The sequence below is a fragment of the Enhydra lutris genome, unplaced genomic scaffold (assembly GCF_002288905.1).
Source record: "Enhydra lutris kenyoni isolate GAN:26980312 unplaced genomic scaffold, ASM228890v2 scaffoldscaffold6, whole genome shotgun sequence".
Classification (NCBI taxonomy): domain Eukaryota; kingdom Metazoa; phylum Chordata; class Mammalia; order Carnivora; family Mustelidae; genus Enhydra; species Enhydra lutris.
The window spans coordinates 27,753,434-27,770,982 of NW_019154090.1; the positions used below are offsets into that span (position 1 = coordinate 27,753,434).

The following is a 17,549-nucleotide window of genomic DNA, read 5'->3' on the forward strand; positions in this document are numbered from 1 at the left end:
GGGGGCAATTTACATGTCCAGTGGAGCCATAGTTTCCTTGTTTGCAAATTCATTCATAATATCATACAATATAATATTGTATTGTGTATTATATTATATGTATCATATAATATATTTTGGCATATATATTATATAATACGATCTATAATGTATATTATATATTATATATAATGTGTATTATATATCAAATATCATTATATATTATATAATATATAATCCATTACATAATATATATCAATTATATATTATATTGCATATATGTGCCATGCTTGTAGTGTGAAGAATGATTTTTGAACCACTTGATTGCTAAGGGATCCTCTCACTAGCTGGACCACTGGCCCCAGAGGTCTGGTGTGAGGTCTGTCTTGCTCACCACTAGGTACTTGCAACATCCAGGGCAGAGTCTAGGACACGGAAGCCATATGATTAGCGGCCCATGGATGATGAATGGGTGACCATTCTGGCTTTTGTATTCGGTGAGGACATTTTTCCTCACTCAAGGGTTTAAGTGTTTCCCTTTACAGGCCTCCTGGCTCCAGCACCCTTTGTCCCTGTGTGTCAACCCTCGCTGAGCCTGTGAAGTAAACTGTGCTGTGAGCCAGGATCTTGAGAGTGGGATTAAAAATAAATGAAAGTGCATCAAAACAAGTTAGCCACAAGAAATGTCTTTCCAGGGCAATTGGGCATCAGTGCTAGAGGCCAAGGACAGAGTGTCGGACTCCAACTGCCAAGAGGTCTTATCAACACCACTACTGTGTTGGGCAGAGAACCCACTGGGCCCGGCTCGAGACCTTCCATGACCCTCCACTCCTGGGAGACATGGAGCAAGACCGTCCCAGTCAGGGACAGGTCAGGGAGAACAGGTTCGAATTCCAGCCCTGCTGCTCACCTGCTGGGTGGATCCTAGGAAAATCCTCAATGTTTTGAGCCTCAGTCCCCTCCTCTGTTAAAGAGGTTGATAGTAGGATCTACCTATTATCAACTATCAAACATGGAAAACAAGGGTACCTACCTCATGGGCAGAAGCTCACAGCACCCTTAGCAACTCCGTAATTTTTTCACAGTGTGCCAAGCTCAAAGAAATACCAGAGGCTTGTTTATTAAGCAGCTAGGTTCAAACAATTAATAGTAGTTCGACCAGTAACTAGCAGATGTCATTGTATCTCCCTCAGAACTGTAAAATATCTTGCGGTGTCTCTGAGTTTTCTGCAGTGTCTCAGGGTGCTGGGGCACATGGTTTGGGAACTGCAGCCATATGGTTTTGAGGACAAAACAGTTATGCATGTCAGGGGCTTAGCCTGATGCCTGGTCTAGAGTAGATCAAAAAATGCTGGTGGTCCTAAATCATCCTTCAACTGTCATTCTGAAATGACCGTCTCTCTTGTTCATTCTCTGTCTCCCAGCAATGCTGTAGCAATTTTTTTCTGCCTCGGGCTCCTGCCATCTCCTTGTTTCTGCTTGCCACCTTCCCCCTGGGCCCCTCCATGCCCAGGGCCCCTCCTCACCTACCTTCCTTCTTGGTCAAGAATTGGGGCTCCCACTTCTCCACTCTTCCCTGACTCCACATACTTGGCAGGATCTCTTTGCAGGTGGAGTGTGGGTCCCTGCCCCTTCACTTTGGACTGCACCACGTGATTCTCGTTGTCCGGTGTTACACACCAAAGCGACAGTGTGGCATCTTGAGTCTAGGCCTTAAGTGTTGCATGATTCCCCCTGCTCTCTTATCCTTTGTCACTGCCAAGAGAAAAGCATGCTCAGTGATTCCAGGGGGAGCAGAGGCCCATGGAGCAGGCTCAGAGCTGCTGATCTGCAGACCATCTCAGTCAAGAGCGAAAAGAAATAATTGCTGTTTGAATGTATGGAGTTTCGGAGAGCTTTGTCACACAGTGTTCTGTGACAGTCTGACCTCCCCATCTGTTGGCAAATTCCCCTTCTCTGAGAGGAGATCTGATTGAGTCATTTGGTCACCACCCAGGACACAGGTTCTTTCACACTGTTTCATACCCACAAACTGTCCTGTCAGATGGTTGCCTCAGGCTGGGACACCCACCTCTGACCCAGACAATTGTCCTATAATTACAGGGTCATGTGACACACAGCCTGGCGACTTGACTGCAAGAAATGGTTTCTGGCCTCTCTGGTTAGGAGGCATATGAAGGTGGCAGATGAGAGTTTCTCGGACCCTCTCTGGTTCTAAAGAGTGACCTCGGAACCAGGAGAAATTGTACACAAAATTTTCTCTGCATGTGGCAGAATCCGTCTCAGGCTGTAAACCCCCAGGGGCCGAAGAAATGTGACATTTCTTACAACTCAGTTTGGTAACTATTTTGAGTCTCATCCTACCTAAGACGGAAAGGATGAGGCCCAAGTTCACATAGAAAGATTGGTAGAGTTGGGGTTAGATCCCAGGTGTCCTGGCTTCCTGTAGGGACCCCTTTTCCTGCTTGGTGGATCACAGGCTCGCCAAGAGCCCCAGCTCCTGCCTCCAAGCTGGTGGCTGTGCCTCCTCACTCCACTGAGTGCTTGCTGGGGAGAATTCTGTACAGCACTTTCCTCCCACCGAGTACCAGTCTGCCTCCCTAGGTCCTGTACCCACTACCCTAGCTCTGGGACTACTCTAAAGGTACGCTCTTTTTTTCTTTAATTTATAAACATTTGCTTTCATTTTTACTTCTGTGAATTCTGTTTAGTTCTTTTTTGAATCTGCCTTTTTTAGTAGTCTTTTCTCTTCTGTTTTTTAATTCCTTCTTTTATGAACTAAATTCTTTCCAAAACACTTTGTTGTTATCTTCATCTGAAGTTGTTAGGAAAAGAGGGACCTAACCCTGCTGTTGATGGTGTCTGCTGACTCTCACTTATGGTACATGATTCCCTTGTAATTCTGAATTCTGAATGCCTCTGTAGACGAGCTTTGTCTCTGGACCACTTGTGCAGCCTAGGTTGAGGGTAGGTCCCTCCAAAATGGGTTGAGTTGGTTTTGCTGGTCCCCTCAGCTCTCTGTCTGGGATTACTGTGTTAATTCTTAGTTTGGGGTTCCTAGCTCATGTAGATAGAATAAATTATTTTAAACCCTATGTGGGAATAGATCCTATTTATTTCCATCATAATATTAATTTGATTATTGTTTGTTTCCATCCACTCCAATGTCCTCCAGGAAAGCGGGACCTGTGTCTGTCCGATTTGGGGCCATATCCGTGCTTGGAGCAGAACTTGGCACATAATACTCTATAAGGGTGGGGCGCCTAGATGGCTCAGTGGGTTAAAGACTCTGCCTTCGGTTCAGGTCATGATCCCAGGGTCCTGGGATCGAGCCCCACATCGGGCTCTCTGCTCAGCAGGGAGCCTGCTTCCTCCTCTCTCTCTCTCTCTGCCTGCCTCTCTGCCTACTTGTGATCTCTGTCTGTCAAATAAATAAATAAAATCTTAAAAAAAATACTCTATAAGGGTTTATTGAAAGAGACAACTAAAAAAGTACCCGCTTCATAGTATGTTGTGAAGAATAAATGGTGTGTCCATCAGCCTGTGTTTGCCCAATTAAAAATGAGGTTTTATGGTCTCATGAAACAGGCAGATGCTCTTGATTCTGTGACTCGGTTGTTCTAATATCTCTGCAGGTTTTTTTGGCCTTTGTCTTAGGGTTGCAAGATGATTACTGTAGCTCCAGGCATCATGTCCACATTCCAGGCTAAGGGAAGGAGAAGGAAGTTAGAGTTTAGGAAGAGCTTCAATCACATTTTTCCTTTTCTCAGGAAGGTGGGTTTCCCTAGAAGTCTAACAGCAAATTTCTGCTTTGATCTCCTTGTGTAGAAATGGGTCGCAAGGACACCCCAGAAACTAGGGGACCTGGAAAGTGACTCTATGGCGAGGTGAGGAAGGAGTGAGGGGATTAGGGACACAGATGCAGTATCTGCCCCAAATGGGGTCCTGTATATGTAAAGCAGTGGGAGAAAACTAAGCCTTCAGAAAGGGACACCTATTCTTATAATTGTTAATTCACAATTAATATTTATATTATTACTATTAATTTTATTATTAATATACTAATTTTATTATTAATATTATCACTGAAAGCTTTACAATCACTATGATCCTGTTGGCATCAGACTTTGGACTCTGGAGCCACTGGGCACTGAGGTGCCCATACCCCAATGGTCTCCCTCCCTCCCTCCTTATTCTGTTCAAAGCACTGAAGCCCTTTAAAAAAAAAAAAAACACCAAAAAAAAAAAAAAAACCCACATTTTTCCACCGTAAGCCACATCCTGCTCTCATTAACTCCATCCTCAGTGATTTAGCCAGACCCTGCTCCCTCCCGGAAGCAGGTAGGAGACTGTATAAATCAAAGGTCCCTCGGGCCCATCAGCAGGTCAACGGTCAACAGTTCCTCCAAGGACACTGAGATGAAAACAGAAGAGCCAACCGCAAGTCTTGGGCAGACCTTGGAGTGGCTGAGAAAGGAGCTGGTAAGGCTTTGCATTTCTTTTTACCTGATCACTCCACTCTATATCTTCCCAGGTTCCTTGGGACCCTCCCTTTTCGGACCCCCCGACTGGGGCAGAGGCTGCAGCAAGGGTGTAGGTCCTGCGGCCCCCACCCTGCCACTCCGGGGATACCAATCATAAGGCACACAATGGCTGTCTCCGGGGCTGGGATAAGTAGGTTGTGGCCTACATAGGAGGTGGCTCTGGGTGCAGTGGCGGCCAGACTGGCCTTGGAATCACACCACGTCCTGGGAGTGCACCCAGCTCTGCTACTGTGTGGCCTCTGCCAGTGGCCTTACCCCTGTGAGCCTCAGTTTCCTTACCATACAATGGGGATGACAACAGGACCAACACTGCAGGCATTATTTTACTAGTATGGGAAGGAGGCAAGTGTAATTCACTTCGTGTTAGCTTGGCTATCACCACCATTGCCCAGGACGACATGGAGCACACCCACTGTCCTAGCCCAGACCCTCTAGAAAGCAGAAGCCCACACAAGGATTGGGGTACTAGTGATTTATTTGGAGAGACAGCCCAGACAGCCCAGTGAGAGGGGAGGAAACAGGGAGTGGCAGCAAAGGGTAGTGCCGTGTGAGGCCACGTACCATGCCACTAAGCAGGCCACCACTTTGCAAGGGGCCTCAAGAGGCCCGGCGCTCTTTCAGCAGCTGGTTCTCCTGGCCAGAGGCTTCTCTGTAGGGATGGAAGGGGAGCTGCACCTGGGGAGAGGGAAGAAGAGGAACTCTGCCTGCCCAGATCACTCCTGTCTCCTGTTCCCTATGGTAGAGACCCACCCCATAGGCCTCAACTTTCCTGAATTTCTGGGTTACTTGGTCCCTTGGGGACTGCTGAAGAAGCCCAGCTTTATGCCCCTCTTTGTGCCATTTTCTCCAAGTCCAAAAATAGAGGGATGCCCCCCAAAGTGCATGGATAGCAGTCAAAAGAGAGAAGTGGTTCAGGGAACCTCAAAAAACACCCAGGATTTGGATCCCAATAGTCCAGCCTCTCAGGGGAGAGACCCATGGGATTATCCAAAGACAACCTTTCTCGGTTGCCAGGTGACCCAGCTGGGACCCAGTCCTATCCTCACCCTAGTGGGTAGGGCTGACCCAGTAGGGCTTCTCATGGGACCAGGGGACTCCTGCAGCAGGAGGGACAGCTTCTCACAGTCCACAGGGATCCAGAGGCTGGACAGGGGTCTCCCTCATGCTCCCCTAAACAATGGGCTCCCACGCTGAGTCTGCTTGGTGCCTGAACCCAAAGGGCCAATATCCACCTGATAAGGTCTCCCTCTCTCTCACCATGTGAAGAGGGAAAACAAGGCAGGGCTGGGGGAAGCCCACATAGGGCATAGACTCTCAGGCTCAAGCACCTCCCTCCACATGATGCCAAGAGATGGGAGTCTTGAGTTTCCACTTACGGATGCCAGCTTGTACACTGCCCAGGCGAGCCCGTTTTGTCCTCGATCCCATGGGATTTACCTGACTCCATAAGGGCACCTAAGCCCAGCCAAGAAGCTCCATTTGACTGACAGGGAAGGATCAATATTGGGCAGTGACTTCATGCAGGAGAAGGGACAAATCGGTAACACTGAACTACCATGGACCAAAGTCCGATGCTCTCCCCTCCCTTATAAGATGGGGATCACGGAAGCCCCAAAGACCTGGTGGGATCTAAAAGAGGGGAGAGAACTGCCACCATCCTGTGACAAGACAAACCAGTCTGATGCACTCAGTGGCACTCATTCAGAGGCAGGAAAGAACTTTCAGTACAGAATTTGAGCAAACTGAGCCCAGAGCTCTCTCGCCCCGTGAGATGGGACATCGCCCTCCTGGGGAAGCCAGTTTGCTCAGGGTTCATGGCCCTCAATTCCAAGGGCATGGAGTCTCCCACCTCCCTTACCACTGCTTCCCCGCTGGGTGCATTCTTGCGAGCCTGGGCCCAGAGCTGGCACTAAAGGTTGAAAGATAAAAATGTGTGGGAGGAAAACCCTAAAAGTGAGAAAACACAGACTTAATGTTTTCCCAAGAATTTGGGAAGGGGTGGCCCTGCTACCACACTCATTGCAGCCTGGGGAGCCCCCAGCATTCTCGGGAGGTGGTTCTCCCTCCTTCCATCTACTCTGTTGGACGGCTGACTTCTGCTGGCATGTAGGAAATGGCCTTTATCTTCACACCTGTGAAGTAATTAGTTTGTCATGAAAACAAAACGCTATTCTAGTGGGAAAATAACGTTGATAACTACCTCTGGAAAGACAGACAGAAGGGACACTGTTCCCAGAGGCGCCCCTCGGAAGCAGACTGAGTTGCTGGAGAGGGTGGGATGAGGTGGGGGAAACTTCCCCACAGGCCCTCTTGTAGCTTCTCAATTTTGGATCACATGTGAGAATTACTTAGTTGGAAACGGAAAGTTTTAACGTCATATTATGTGACCAGTGTGGAACGAAGGACACATTTTTAGTGTTTACTTAATGCACTTAAAAAGAACAATCGTAAACTCTTTATGATAGAAAACTGCTGGATTCTCCTATCTGCTTCTGCATGCCATCAGATACCACATTACACATCATGTGGTTTCTGGAAAATTCCACTGTAGTCTCGTAAAAGGATAAAAGGGCAGATAATATCTTAGTATAGTAATGAAAGTCGTTTTGACCTCCCTGAACCCCTGAATGTTTCTGGGATCCAGGGGTTCCCTGGGCCTTATGTTGAGGATCACATAACATATTAACATATGTTAATAATTTGCAAAGGGTTCCTGCCTGCCGGTAGGATGCACTACACTCTATTTTAATATGAAGTCACTTTCACCTTATTCCTATAAAGCGATTTGTTTGTTGCAGTGAGAATTAAAGCATACAGTGAGGGTGTAAATAAGAATAACATTTGATGATGATGATGAAAATGATCACAGGGCTTGGTAGTTGAACATCTCATATTTTAGAGATTTATTTATTTGAGAGAGAGTGTGTGAGTATGGGGGCAGAGGGAGAGGGAGAGAGAGAGAGAATCTCAAGCAGACTGCATGCTGAGCACAGAGCAGGATACAGGGCTCAATCCCATGACCCTGAGATCATGACCTGAGCCCAAATCAAGAGTCCAAGGCCCAACCTACTGAGCCACCCAGGCACCTGGAGCATCTCATATTTTAAAACATAGACTGGCTCATTCAGTCCTCCTAAGAGCCTTGAAAGGTAAGAAGTTTGCTTTCCACTTTGCAGATAAAGAAACTGAGGCTTGGGTGGACATGACTTCTGTGAGGCTGTGGGTCTGTCTCCAATGAGACGTGATGGGAATAAGCTTTCTGGGAAACGCCCAGCCCCCTCACACTGATTCTCTCTCCTAGGCAGAGATGCAAGTTCAAGACCAGAGACTCCTGCTCACACTGAGGCATCTTCACAGTGTCCTGGAGGAGCTGCGCACTGAGAGTGCCCACTGGGAGGACTCCAGGTCCAGTGGAGGGACGTCCCCCGTCAGAGCTCGAGCAGGCTCTGAAACCAGGGGCCGTCCTCCCATCTCTACCAAGAGGCTCGCCCAGCTCCTCCAAGGGGCGGACAGCAGACGAAGCTCCCTCCCTTAACTGGCTGGGCCTGACCTCCCCGCTTGAACCTTCCCACCACTTGTCCAATCTTTGTGATGTTGCTGGGGGGAGAGCACTGCAGTGGGAGTCAGGGAACCAGGGCTCTGGGTTCTTCTCTGCCATTATCCACGGTGTATCCCTAAACCTGTCACTCAACTCTTCTGTTGCTCCTCCGGGTTTTTGGTGAGTCACAAATAAGGTATCAGATGTTGACTTGCTTCTCAAACACTGGCCTCTGGCCAGCACCAGGACAGCGATCCCCTCAAGGTGATCATTAGAACAAAGAAAGAACTCAGTGTGTGCCCAGGATGTTTCCTGTTACTATGGTGAAAAACAGACCCCGCCCCATCATAGTGACTCCGCAATTGTTTTCTGTCTTCCCAGGAGGCCTTTCCTCTGTCTGAAAGCCACAGACCCCATTACCAATCTGGCCCTACCGATGGGCATGTGACCAGGCCTGGCCAATAATAACTCGCGATCATCCTAACAACATGATTGGCCCAACCGGGGACCATGTGACTCAACAGAGCTAATCACAGCCCTTCTCTGGGATCCTTCTCTGTGATCCCTCTCTGGATGTTCTTGCCACTGGAGTTGCAAGGGCCACATGCACCTGCTGGGTGAAGAAGACCTGAGCTCAGTAGCAAGGAAAGAGAGGTGGAGGGAGGGCCATGGAGAGCTAAGCAGAGAGGAAGGTGCTGGTTTCAGGCCCTAGTTCTGTTACTTCTGCATTCTTTCCAGTGACAAAAACCAGTAAGTCCCACGACTGCCGTCCTCCGCCACACACACATTAGGTTTTGCTTAAGCCAATTTGAGGAGGGTTGCCCTTCTGTGTAACCGAAAGGATCGGGAGGAACACAGTCCGGATGTTCAAAGATGCAAAGAGAAACGCTGAAGAAAAGGGCATTTTGCTCACTCAGGGTTGACAGCAACAGCTCTGCGACCACAGACCCAGTCTGTTCTCAGTTGTGTGGGTTGCTGGTCTCATCACTTTGACAGACTCTATCTGCCTAAGAGAGACTTTAAGTAAGACAGCCGAAAATTTAAAAAGCCTCATGTTAAGATGCTCCAGTTATTGGTAGGACTTTTGTTTTTGGAAAATCCACTTGCATGTTGTTAGAATATCATTTTTATGGCTTTGAAAATGTAAACCCATTGTATACAGAGGCAAAGAGGGGGGAGGAGTGTTATATGTACAATGTTTATAGTCAGATTAACCTGGGATTTTAATACAATATTTGATAATGTAAAAAATATTTGTCCATCAATAGCTGAGTGGGTAGACAGAATGTGGTATATACATGAAATGGAATGTCGGTCCTTGAAAAGGAAGGAAATTCTGGCATGTGCTACAACATGGGTGACCCTTGAAGACATGATGCTAAGTGCCAGGAGCCAGTCACAGAAGGACATTGTACGATTCCATTTATATGAGGCACCTGGAGTAGTCAAATCCATAGAAACAGAGAGTAGAAGGGTGATGGCCAGGAGCTCAGGGAGGGGACAATGGGGAGTTAGTGTCTAAAGGTAACATTGACCTTATGCTACGTTTTATCACAGCTAAAAATAAATACTTTAAAAAAAATACCTGTTCTGTGATGCTGGGACTGGGACCCCAAAAACCACATTTCTGTGTTAACCAGCTGCTCTGGGTTAGACTTTGTGTCTTTGCCAACAAGTGGGTGAGGCAGGAGGGACACTGCTAGAGCAGAGAGAAAGAACTTGCTCCTTCATCTCAGTTCTTGGCAACTGCCGTGGGCCCCAGGTCCTGGGAGCACCAGCCAGGAGGGCTTCTTCTCACAGCAGCTCTTCCCTTCTCAAGGTTCTAGGTCCCAGCCATGAAGGGCCCTTCTCCCAAAGCCAGAGACACCAGCTCCAGATGGCCTGAGCCTCCATCCTTAAAGCCTGGTTCCTGCCACACCTGGACCTTCTCGGGTGGGTGAGACACGAGCCCCAGCTGAGCAGAGTGCCCTTCTCGAATATCTGAAGTTTACTCCCCAGGGCTCCTCCACTGTTTCTAAATGTTAATAATTTCAGTCGCTTTTCTTTTTATCCTCAGCCCTGGCGCTACCTTCATTCTATCTTTGAGTTCTTTTTATAACCCTTCAGTACCTAGTTAACAACTTTATACCTAGTTAGCAATTTTTTTAAATTTAAATTTAAATTAAATTTAATTTAATTTATAGAGAGCAAGCGCACATATGAGCAAGAGCAGAGCTGTGTGTGGTAGGGGTGGGGGGAATGCAGACAATCTCAAGCAGACCCCTCTGAGTGTGGAGCCCGACACAGGGCTCAGTCTCATCACCCTGAGATCGTGACCTGAGCCAAAACCAAGAGTAGGACGCTTAACCGACTGAGCCACCCAGGCGCCCCAACAATTCTTTACGTTAAATTTTCTCCCTTAAATAACTGAGATGACTTCTGTCCCCTGCCTGTTTCTGACTGACACAGCTCTGGCTAGTCCTACCAGTGTTGCTGGGATCACTGATGTCTATGTCCCTTGGTGCACAGGAACATGAGTTTCTCTAGGGCGTGTAACGGAGGGTTGAACTGGAGGTAGGTGAACGCTCAAGTTTACAAGAAACCTGTTGTCCAGAGTGGGACACTCCCACTCTCAAAAGCAGTGTCTCAGAGTCCCTGTTGCTCCACATTCTCACCAACACTTGATGTTATCAGTCTTTATTGTTGCCAAGAGAGTGGGTGTAAAATGGTATCACAGTGTGATCTTAACGTGCATATTTCTGATTATAAACGTGGTTGTTAACCTGAATTCTCATTCCAGCTCCACCATTTATTTACCTTATTTTTTTAAAGATTTTATTGATTTATTTTTGAGAGGGAGCAACAGAGAGTGAGCACAAGCAGGGAGAGTGGCAGGTAGAGGAAGAGGCTCCCCATTGAACAAGGAGTCCCATTAAGGACTTGATCCCAGAACCCCGAGATCATGACCTGAGCAAAAGGCAGACGCTTCACTGATTGAGCCACCAAGGCATCCCGACTTATTTTTTTCAATTAGTCCCTCAACCTCTCTGAGCCTCAGTTATCTCATTTGGAAAAAAAAAAAAAAAAAAGTTAATATCTGCCTCCTGAGATGATTGTACAGATTAAATGAAAAAATGCATAGAAATCACTTGACCCAGCACTTGGCATTGGAAAGGCTAATAAATGGCAACTTGTCATTACTGTCATGTGATTATGTACTGATTTGTGAAACTGTGACTATTACAGATAGACAAGCTTGTTAGCAACCATCATGGAGCGAGATATCTGCCCGGCCATGTAAAGCGAAGGACACTGGTCTGCCATGCCCAAGCCCAATGTCAACTACCAGCACCCACCACCCGTCCCAGCTTCCCACAGCTGGGCCCCCCAGACCAAAAACCCCTGCCAAGTGTCCTTCTTCCAACCTAGGAAGATAGACCTGGTACCCCTGAGCCTGTCTCCTCTGCTAGGGTATTTGTTCTTTTCCAAGAACCCACATCTGGAACCAAGGTTCAGCTCCTGATGCCCGGTCAGAGCAAATTCAGCCCAAGCTTAGTGGGGCATGGAGGCTTGGAGTGGAAGTGGCACCTTTAGCATGGGCTCCTAGAGGGCTGGGCTGGAAATCACATATGTTCAGAACAGAAGGTAAGCACCAGAGAGAGCATGGGGCCATGGTTTCAGAAAGGGAAATCCAGTGTTTTCTCTGCTAAAGCAGCAGAACAAGACTATACACCCAGGCCTCGCATCCAAGAGTGAGGAGAGGATGGGACAGAAGTGTGGAAAAAAAAGACGAGGTTGGAAGCTAAAAAATGGGGAGCAAGAAGAAGAACCATTCAGGATGCGATAGCCAGGGCAGGTTAGGACAGGCGGCTCAGGACTTACACTGTTACTGATGAGAAATGATCAGAGGCTCACTTTTGTGTGGTGCCAGCTTCCAGTCCTGGGCTTGGTGTGACACCGTGCAGGGCCCTGTGTTCTCGTGGGTCACAGGCTGTCCCCAAGCTTAAAACAATGACAATCACTTTACTATTGCAACAACCCATCCTTATTATAGTAGATCATATTGCCCATATTTCTGGGGATTGGCAGGGCTCAGCTGGTGGCCCTTGCCGCAGGTCCCCCAGGTGGGTACAGTCAGATGGTGGCTGGCCCTTATTCGTGTGCCTGGCAGCGGCTACTGGCTGTTGCCAGGGACCTCACGTGCGGCTGTCAGCTGGAACATCTACACGGGCTGCCTCCATGTGGCCTCACAGAGTGGTGGCTTGTGCCAGGAACGAGCATCCAAGCAGTCAGAGGGTAGCTCTATGGCCTTTAGGACATAGCTTCAGAAGTCACACCGTGTCACCGCTCTGCATTCCTTGCAGAAGTCAGACACTAAGACCAGCTCATATTCAAGAGGAAGAGAATTCAACTCCGCCTCTTGAGCGGAGGGCATAAAGAGTTGGCAGGCGTGATTTAAAACCAGCACACCAGAAGGGCCAGAGATCTTTCTAGGGGGGCACGGACTGCAAGGACCAGGCACTAACTCAGGCGGGGCTTGCAGTAAAGACAGGCAGCATGATAGGAGAGGGAGAATGTCCTCACCGTCCACGAGCAGAAACTCTTGGCAATGGAGGATATACCTGGGTCTACAAAAGTTCACTCTGTTGTCCCCAGCTTTCCAGTGCCACAACGTGGTACTGACAGGTGGGCTCAGCTCTGCTGCTATGACAGACCCTGGCATCTCAGTGTCCACTTCTTGCTCACACCACGCGTGCAGGTGGGTTGGGGAATGTGCTCTGGCTCAGGGACCCAGCCACCATCCAGGATGTCACGGGATGTCACAGCAGGTGAGATACACCTGGAGAGTCAGTCACTGGCTATTTGACGCATCAGCCAAGAAGGCATAGATGTCCCTTCTGCCCACAGCCCATTGGCTAGACTTGGTCATGTGGTCTGTCCCAGCAAAAGGCTGGGACTGGTAGGGAGTCGATGGGGATCGCCCCCTCACCCCTCCACCCCAGATGCACGTCCATTCTCTCTCCACAGATTAGCTGTCCTCCCTGTCAGAGCCAGTCCTCATTGGTCTCTCATCAGAAGCTCCTTGGGCACGGGTTTGAAATGCTGACACCTGGGTGCCATCCTGGCCTGCTGAGTCTGAGCTGCTGGTTGGGGGCCTGGGGACGGAGTCTGCATGCCCCTACCTGCTGCTCCACCACCCAGCGCAAGTCTGAGAACCAGGGCTATATCCTGGTTCTACCCTGTGCCTTCCGCTTCCCGTGACTATGCCTCCTGGGATTTACTTTCTGGTCTTCCCTCTGCATCTTTTCAGTCTCCACTGTGACGGCGAAAGATTTGCCCTCCTGCTACATCTCTACGTCAAAGTCCTTACAGAGGGAATCTGATGGATCTGCTCAGATTTTGACACCTGGACACATTGTAAGTTGTTAGTGTAGGGTAGGTTTATTCTTCCCTACCCCTCCGACTCTTCCTCCCCACCTTTCTCATTTGTCATCTGTACATAGTGATATGATGTAGGGATTAAGAGTGAGGGCTTTGACACCAGGCTGCCTGGCTTTGAATCCCAGGTCTGCTACTTACTAGGTCTGTGACTTTAGGCAAATCACTTTTCTTGCCTCAGTTTACTCCTCGATCAAGTGGGGATAATAACAGTTACCTGATGGGCTACTGAGCAAATGAAATGCGTTAACATGACCTTGGCACATAAATTTCAGCTATTATAATTAATAACAGCTACCATTTGGAGCAGCCGGGTGGCTCCGTCAGTTAAGTGTCCAACTCTTCATTTCAGCTCAGGTCATGATCTCTGGGTCGTGAGATTAAGCCCCACCTCGAGCTCTGTGCTGGGCATGAAGACTGCTTGAGATTTCTCTCTCTGCCTAGGCCCCTCTCCCTGCCCCATGTACGCACACTCTCTCTTTCGTAATTAAATAAACCTTAAAAAAAATAACAGCTACCATTTTTAAATCAGTCTGGAGCCTGGAGCCTCACTGCTTCTGTTCAAATCCCAGTCACTAATTATGTGTCCTTGGGCAAGTTGTTAGACTCTCTGTACCTCAGTTTCACCATCTGTAGAATGGGAATAATAGTATTTCCTACTTCCTGAGGTTGTGGTGAGGAACAAATGAGTTGATAAAGTCAAACTTTTACCATAGTGCCTACCATCTAATAAGGGCTGTGTACATGCCACATAAGCTACTCATTTTCATTGGTAATCACTCCCCCTAACTACCAGCACCATATGAAATACTGTAAAGATCTTATTGCACTCAATCCACTCAATGGCTCTGCAAGAGTGATATTACATCTCCATTTTATGGATGAAGGAACTGAGGTTTAGTGGAGCTAAGTTGACCAGAACAACACAATGAGTCAAGGTCAGCAGTGGCATTCAATGTCTAGGGGCACGTATCTCTTGCCCCAGCAGTGCTTTTATGCATGGGGTAACAGGCTCTTCTGATCAACAGTTGCAGGAGGGCTGCCCTAGGAGAGAGGAGGCAGAAACGTCGGGCTCAGGTACTCCATCTTCCTGCCCTTGGACAAGAGGGACTGTGTGTGGGAGGGGAAGTCAGACACATCCTAAGACAACCCCTGTGGAATCACCATGGTTAGGAAGCTGACCCAGAATCTGGTGTCCTCAGTCAGGTACCTGTTTTGTGTCCCCAGCGTCTCTTGAGCCCCAGCTCTTAAGTGGAGTCCTGCCTTTCCCCGCCTGTCCTGCCTCAGACCCGCAGGCCCCAGTGCTGCTCCTGTGTCACTGAACCCATCAGTGTCAGTGGGCCAGAATCAAGGTGTCAACCAGACCTCTATTCCCTCCAGACACCCTAGAAGAGAGTGTGTTCCTGGCCTCTCCTAGCTTCTGGTGGCCACCAGCCCTCCTGGTGACCTGCTTGAGGCCACATCACTCCCATCTCTGCTCTGTCTTCCCCTGGTCCTCTCCTCTGTGTGAGAACTCTCCCTCTGCCTTCCTCTGACAAGAGGATATATGAGTACCTCTAGAGCCCACCAGAATAATCCAGGATAATCTTATCTCAAGATCCTTAACTCTATCACATCTCTGAAGACATCCCCCCCTTTCTTTTATCCATGTAAAGTAACATTCACAAATGCCAGGGATGAAGGTGTGAGGGTCACTTTTCAGCTACCGCTGTAGGTGATCAACGAAAGGGAATTTCCCTCCCATCCCTTCTGGAAATCATGTTCTGGCCAATATTTAGGGCAAAGAAAAACTCTGTATGGCTGGGGAGTGCCTTGGGCCCTGTCAGAAGGAGGACACATACTTACTGACTATCTATGCACAGACACCAAAACATATCATCTGGCTAGGGACCGCATATTAATATTCCCATTTGACAGAGGAGAAAACGGAGGCTCTGTGAGATAATGGAAAATATTTATTGATCTGTGCCCCTGGTTCCTGGTAGAGAGCTTCTCAGTCCCTTGTAATCTCTTTTTTTTTTTTTTAAAGATTTTTATTTATTCATTCGACAGAGAGAGATCACAAGTAGGCAGAGAGGCAGACAAAGAGAGAGAGAGGAGGAAGCAGGCTCCCCACCAAGGAGAGAGCCCGATGAGGGGCTCGATCCCAGGACCCTGGGATCATGACCTGAGCCGAAGGCAGAGGCTTTAACCCTCTGAGCCACCCAGGCGCCCCCCCTTGTAATCTCTTAAGGGATAAGAGCTCTAGGAGCATCTCTTGTTCCAATATTTGTCTTTGACCCCGTTCCTGACACAGAGCATCTAAAATCCCTTGTAAATTTCAATGTGATAAGAGCACTAGAGGCATCTTTTGCTCTAATGAGGCGACTCTGGTCGGCTCCTGGGTGGCTGGCTCCTGGATGGGGTCTGGTCACCAAAAAGACAAAGCCATGAATACAAAATTTGGAATTTTCAGTACCCCACTCCCATCCTCCAGAGAGGACAGGGAGCTGGAAATGGAGCTCATAATTGATAGTGCCTATGTGAGGAAGCCTCCATGAAATCCCAATATTAGGGGGTTGGGGGAACTTCGAGATTGGTGAACACAGCCATGCACCAGAGGGTGACATACTCCAGTGCCACAGGAATAGAAGCTTCTGTGCTGGGGACCCTCCCAGACCTCATCCTATGTGTCTCTCTTCCTCTGGCTCGTCATCTGCGTCCTTTAATTAGCTGGTAAAGGTAAGTAAGCATTTCCTGACCTCTGTGAGCCATTCTATGAAATTAACTGAACCAGGGAAGGGGTCATGAGATTCTCCATTCTGTAGCCAAACCAGACAGAAGTTCTGAGGACATCTGAAATGGGGAAGAATAGTCTGTGGGTCTGAGCCCTTCACCTGTGGGATCTCCAGGTAGATAGTGTCAAAACTGAGTTAAATTCGAGGGCATCCAACTGGTATCATAGAGAATTGCTGGGAGTGGTGGGGAGAGGGGTGGGCGGAGAACCACACCTTTCATGACCATAAGTGCCAAAAGTGTTCTATGTATAAATAAAGGAGAAACACATAGGAGGTGTGGAGAACTGGGGTTCTCCCCACTCAGGAGGAAAAGATCAGGTTTTTCTATCAAGGACCAAAGAGCAATAGCCAAGGAAGCAAATGAAGGACAGTCGAGAGCAAATTAAACCAGCGGTTCAAAGTTTGATATTTGACAGGTTTTTGCATTCCTTCCCAGGCTGGCAGACTGGGGTAACTACTCTGTGCATGGGCGCCACCTGGTGTCCACACAGAGTAATTCCTCCAGAACTTGCCTGTTCTGGGGTGTAAGGACTGGTTCCTTCACTACATGATTTCCTGGTGTGGGACATCTTACTGGGAGCACCACGGAAGATGAGGTTTTCTGGTCCTCGAGCTCTGGGTTTGAATTTCAGCTCTGCCACTGACTGAGTGACCTATGGCAAGTCATTTCTCCTCTGATCCCCCATTTAACCTTAACTCTAAAATGAAAATGACACCTCTCCAAGTTGTGGAAAGGATTTTGAGAAAGTGCTTTGTAAACTGGGAATAATTGGAAGCAATGGAAATAAGCATTATCTGCAGTTGAATAGGACTGGATTCACTTTTAAAAATTTGAATTGTGCACTTGCTGTAAGCCAGGCAATATTCTGGATGTGGGAATGTAGTAATGAATCAAACAGACAAAATGTACGTTTTCACGTACTTAACATTCTAGCATTCCAGTTTCTGAGTCATTCATTCATCTACAGATATTTTTCTGATATTACTATGTGTCAGGTACTTTTCTAAGCGGTGGGCATAGAGGGAATCCAATATGGCTAAGGACAGGAAGCAAGGGGAAGCAGGTTGAACAGGGACAGGACCAGGTTTTGTGGAGGCCTGAAGCTTTTAAAATCTAGGGTACTCTTTTCTTAAAGGAACAGAATACAAGTCCTAAATACAGAACTAGGCTAGAAAGGGAATATTTAAAAGAAGAAATAACAAATTACAGCTTATAAAACTGATCACTATCACAAACATCATACATTCTAGAGACATTGAATATTATTTTTAATAATCAGTTCCATCATATAG

The 17,549-nt window shown here is 47.9% G+C and overlaps 1 protein-coding gene across 1 annotated transcript; it reads left to right on the top strand.

The window, feature by feature from the left end:
• The first annotated feature begins 436 nt into the window (after window positions 1-436).
• LOC111141880 (chromosome unknown C20orf202 homolog) lies at window positions 437-8,058 on the top strand. The gene is given in 4 exon segments (XM_022494719.1): window positions 437-476; window positions 4,321-4,367; window positions 4,369-4,461; window positions 7,825-8,058. Coding segments are annotated over 4 exon segments (414 nt in total).
• The last annotated feature ends 9,491 nt before the right edge of the window (window positions 8,059-17,549 follow it).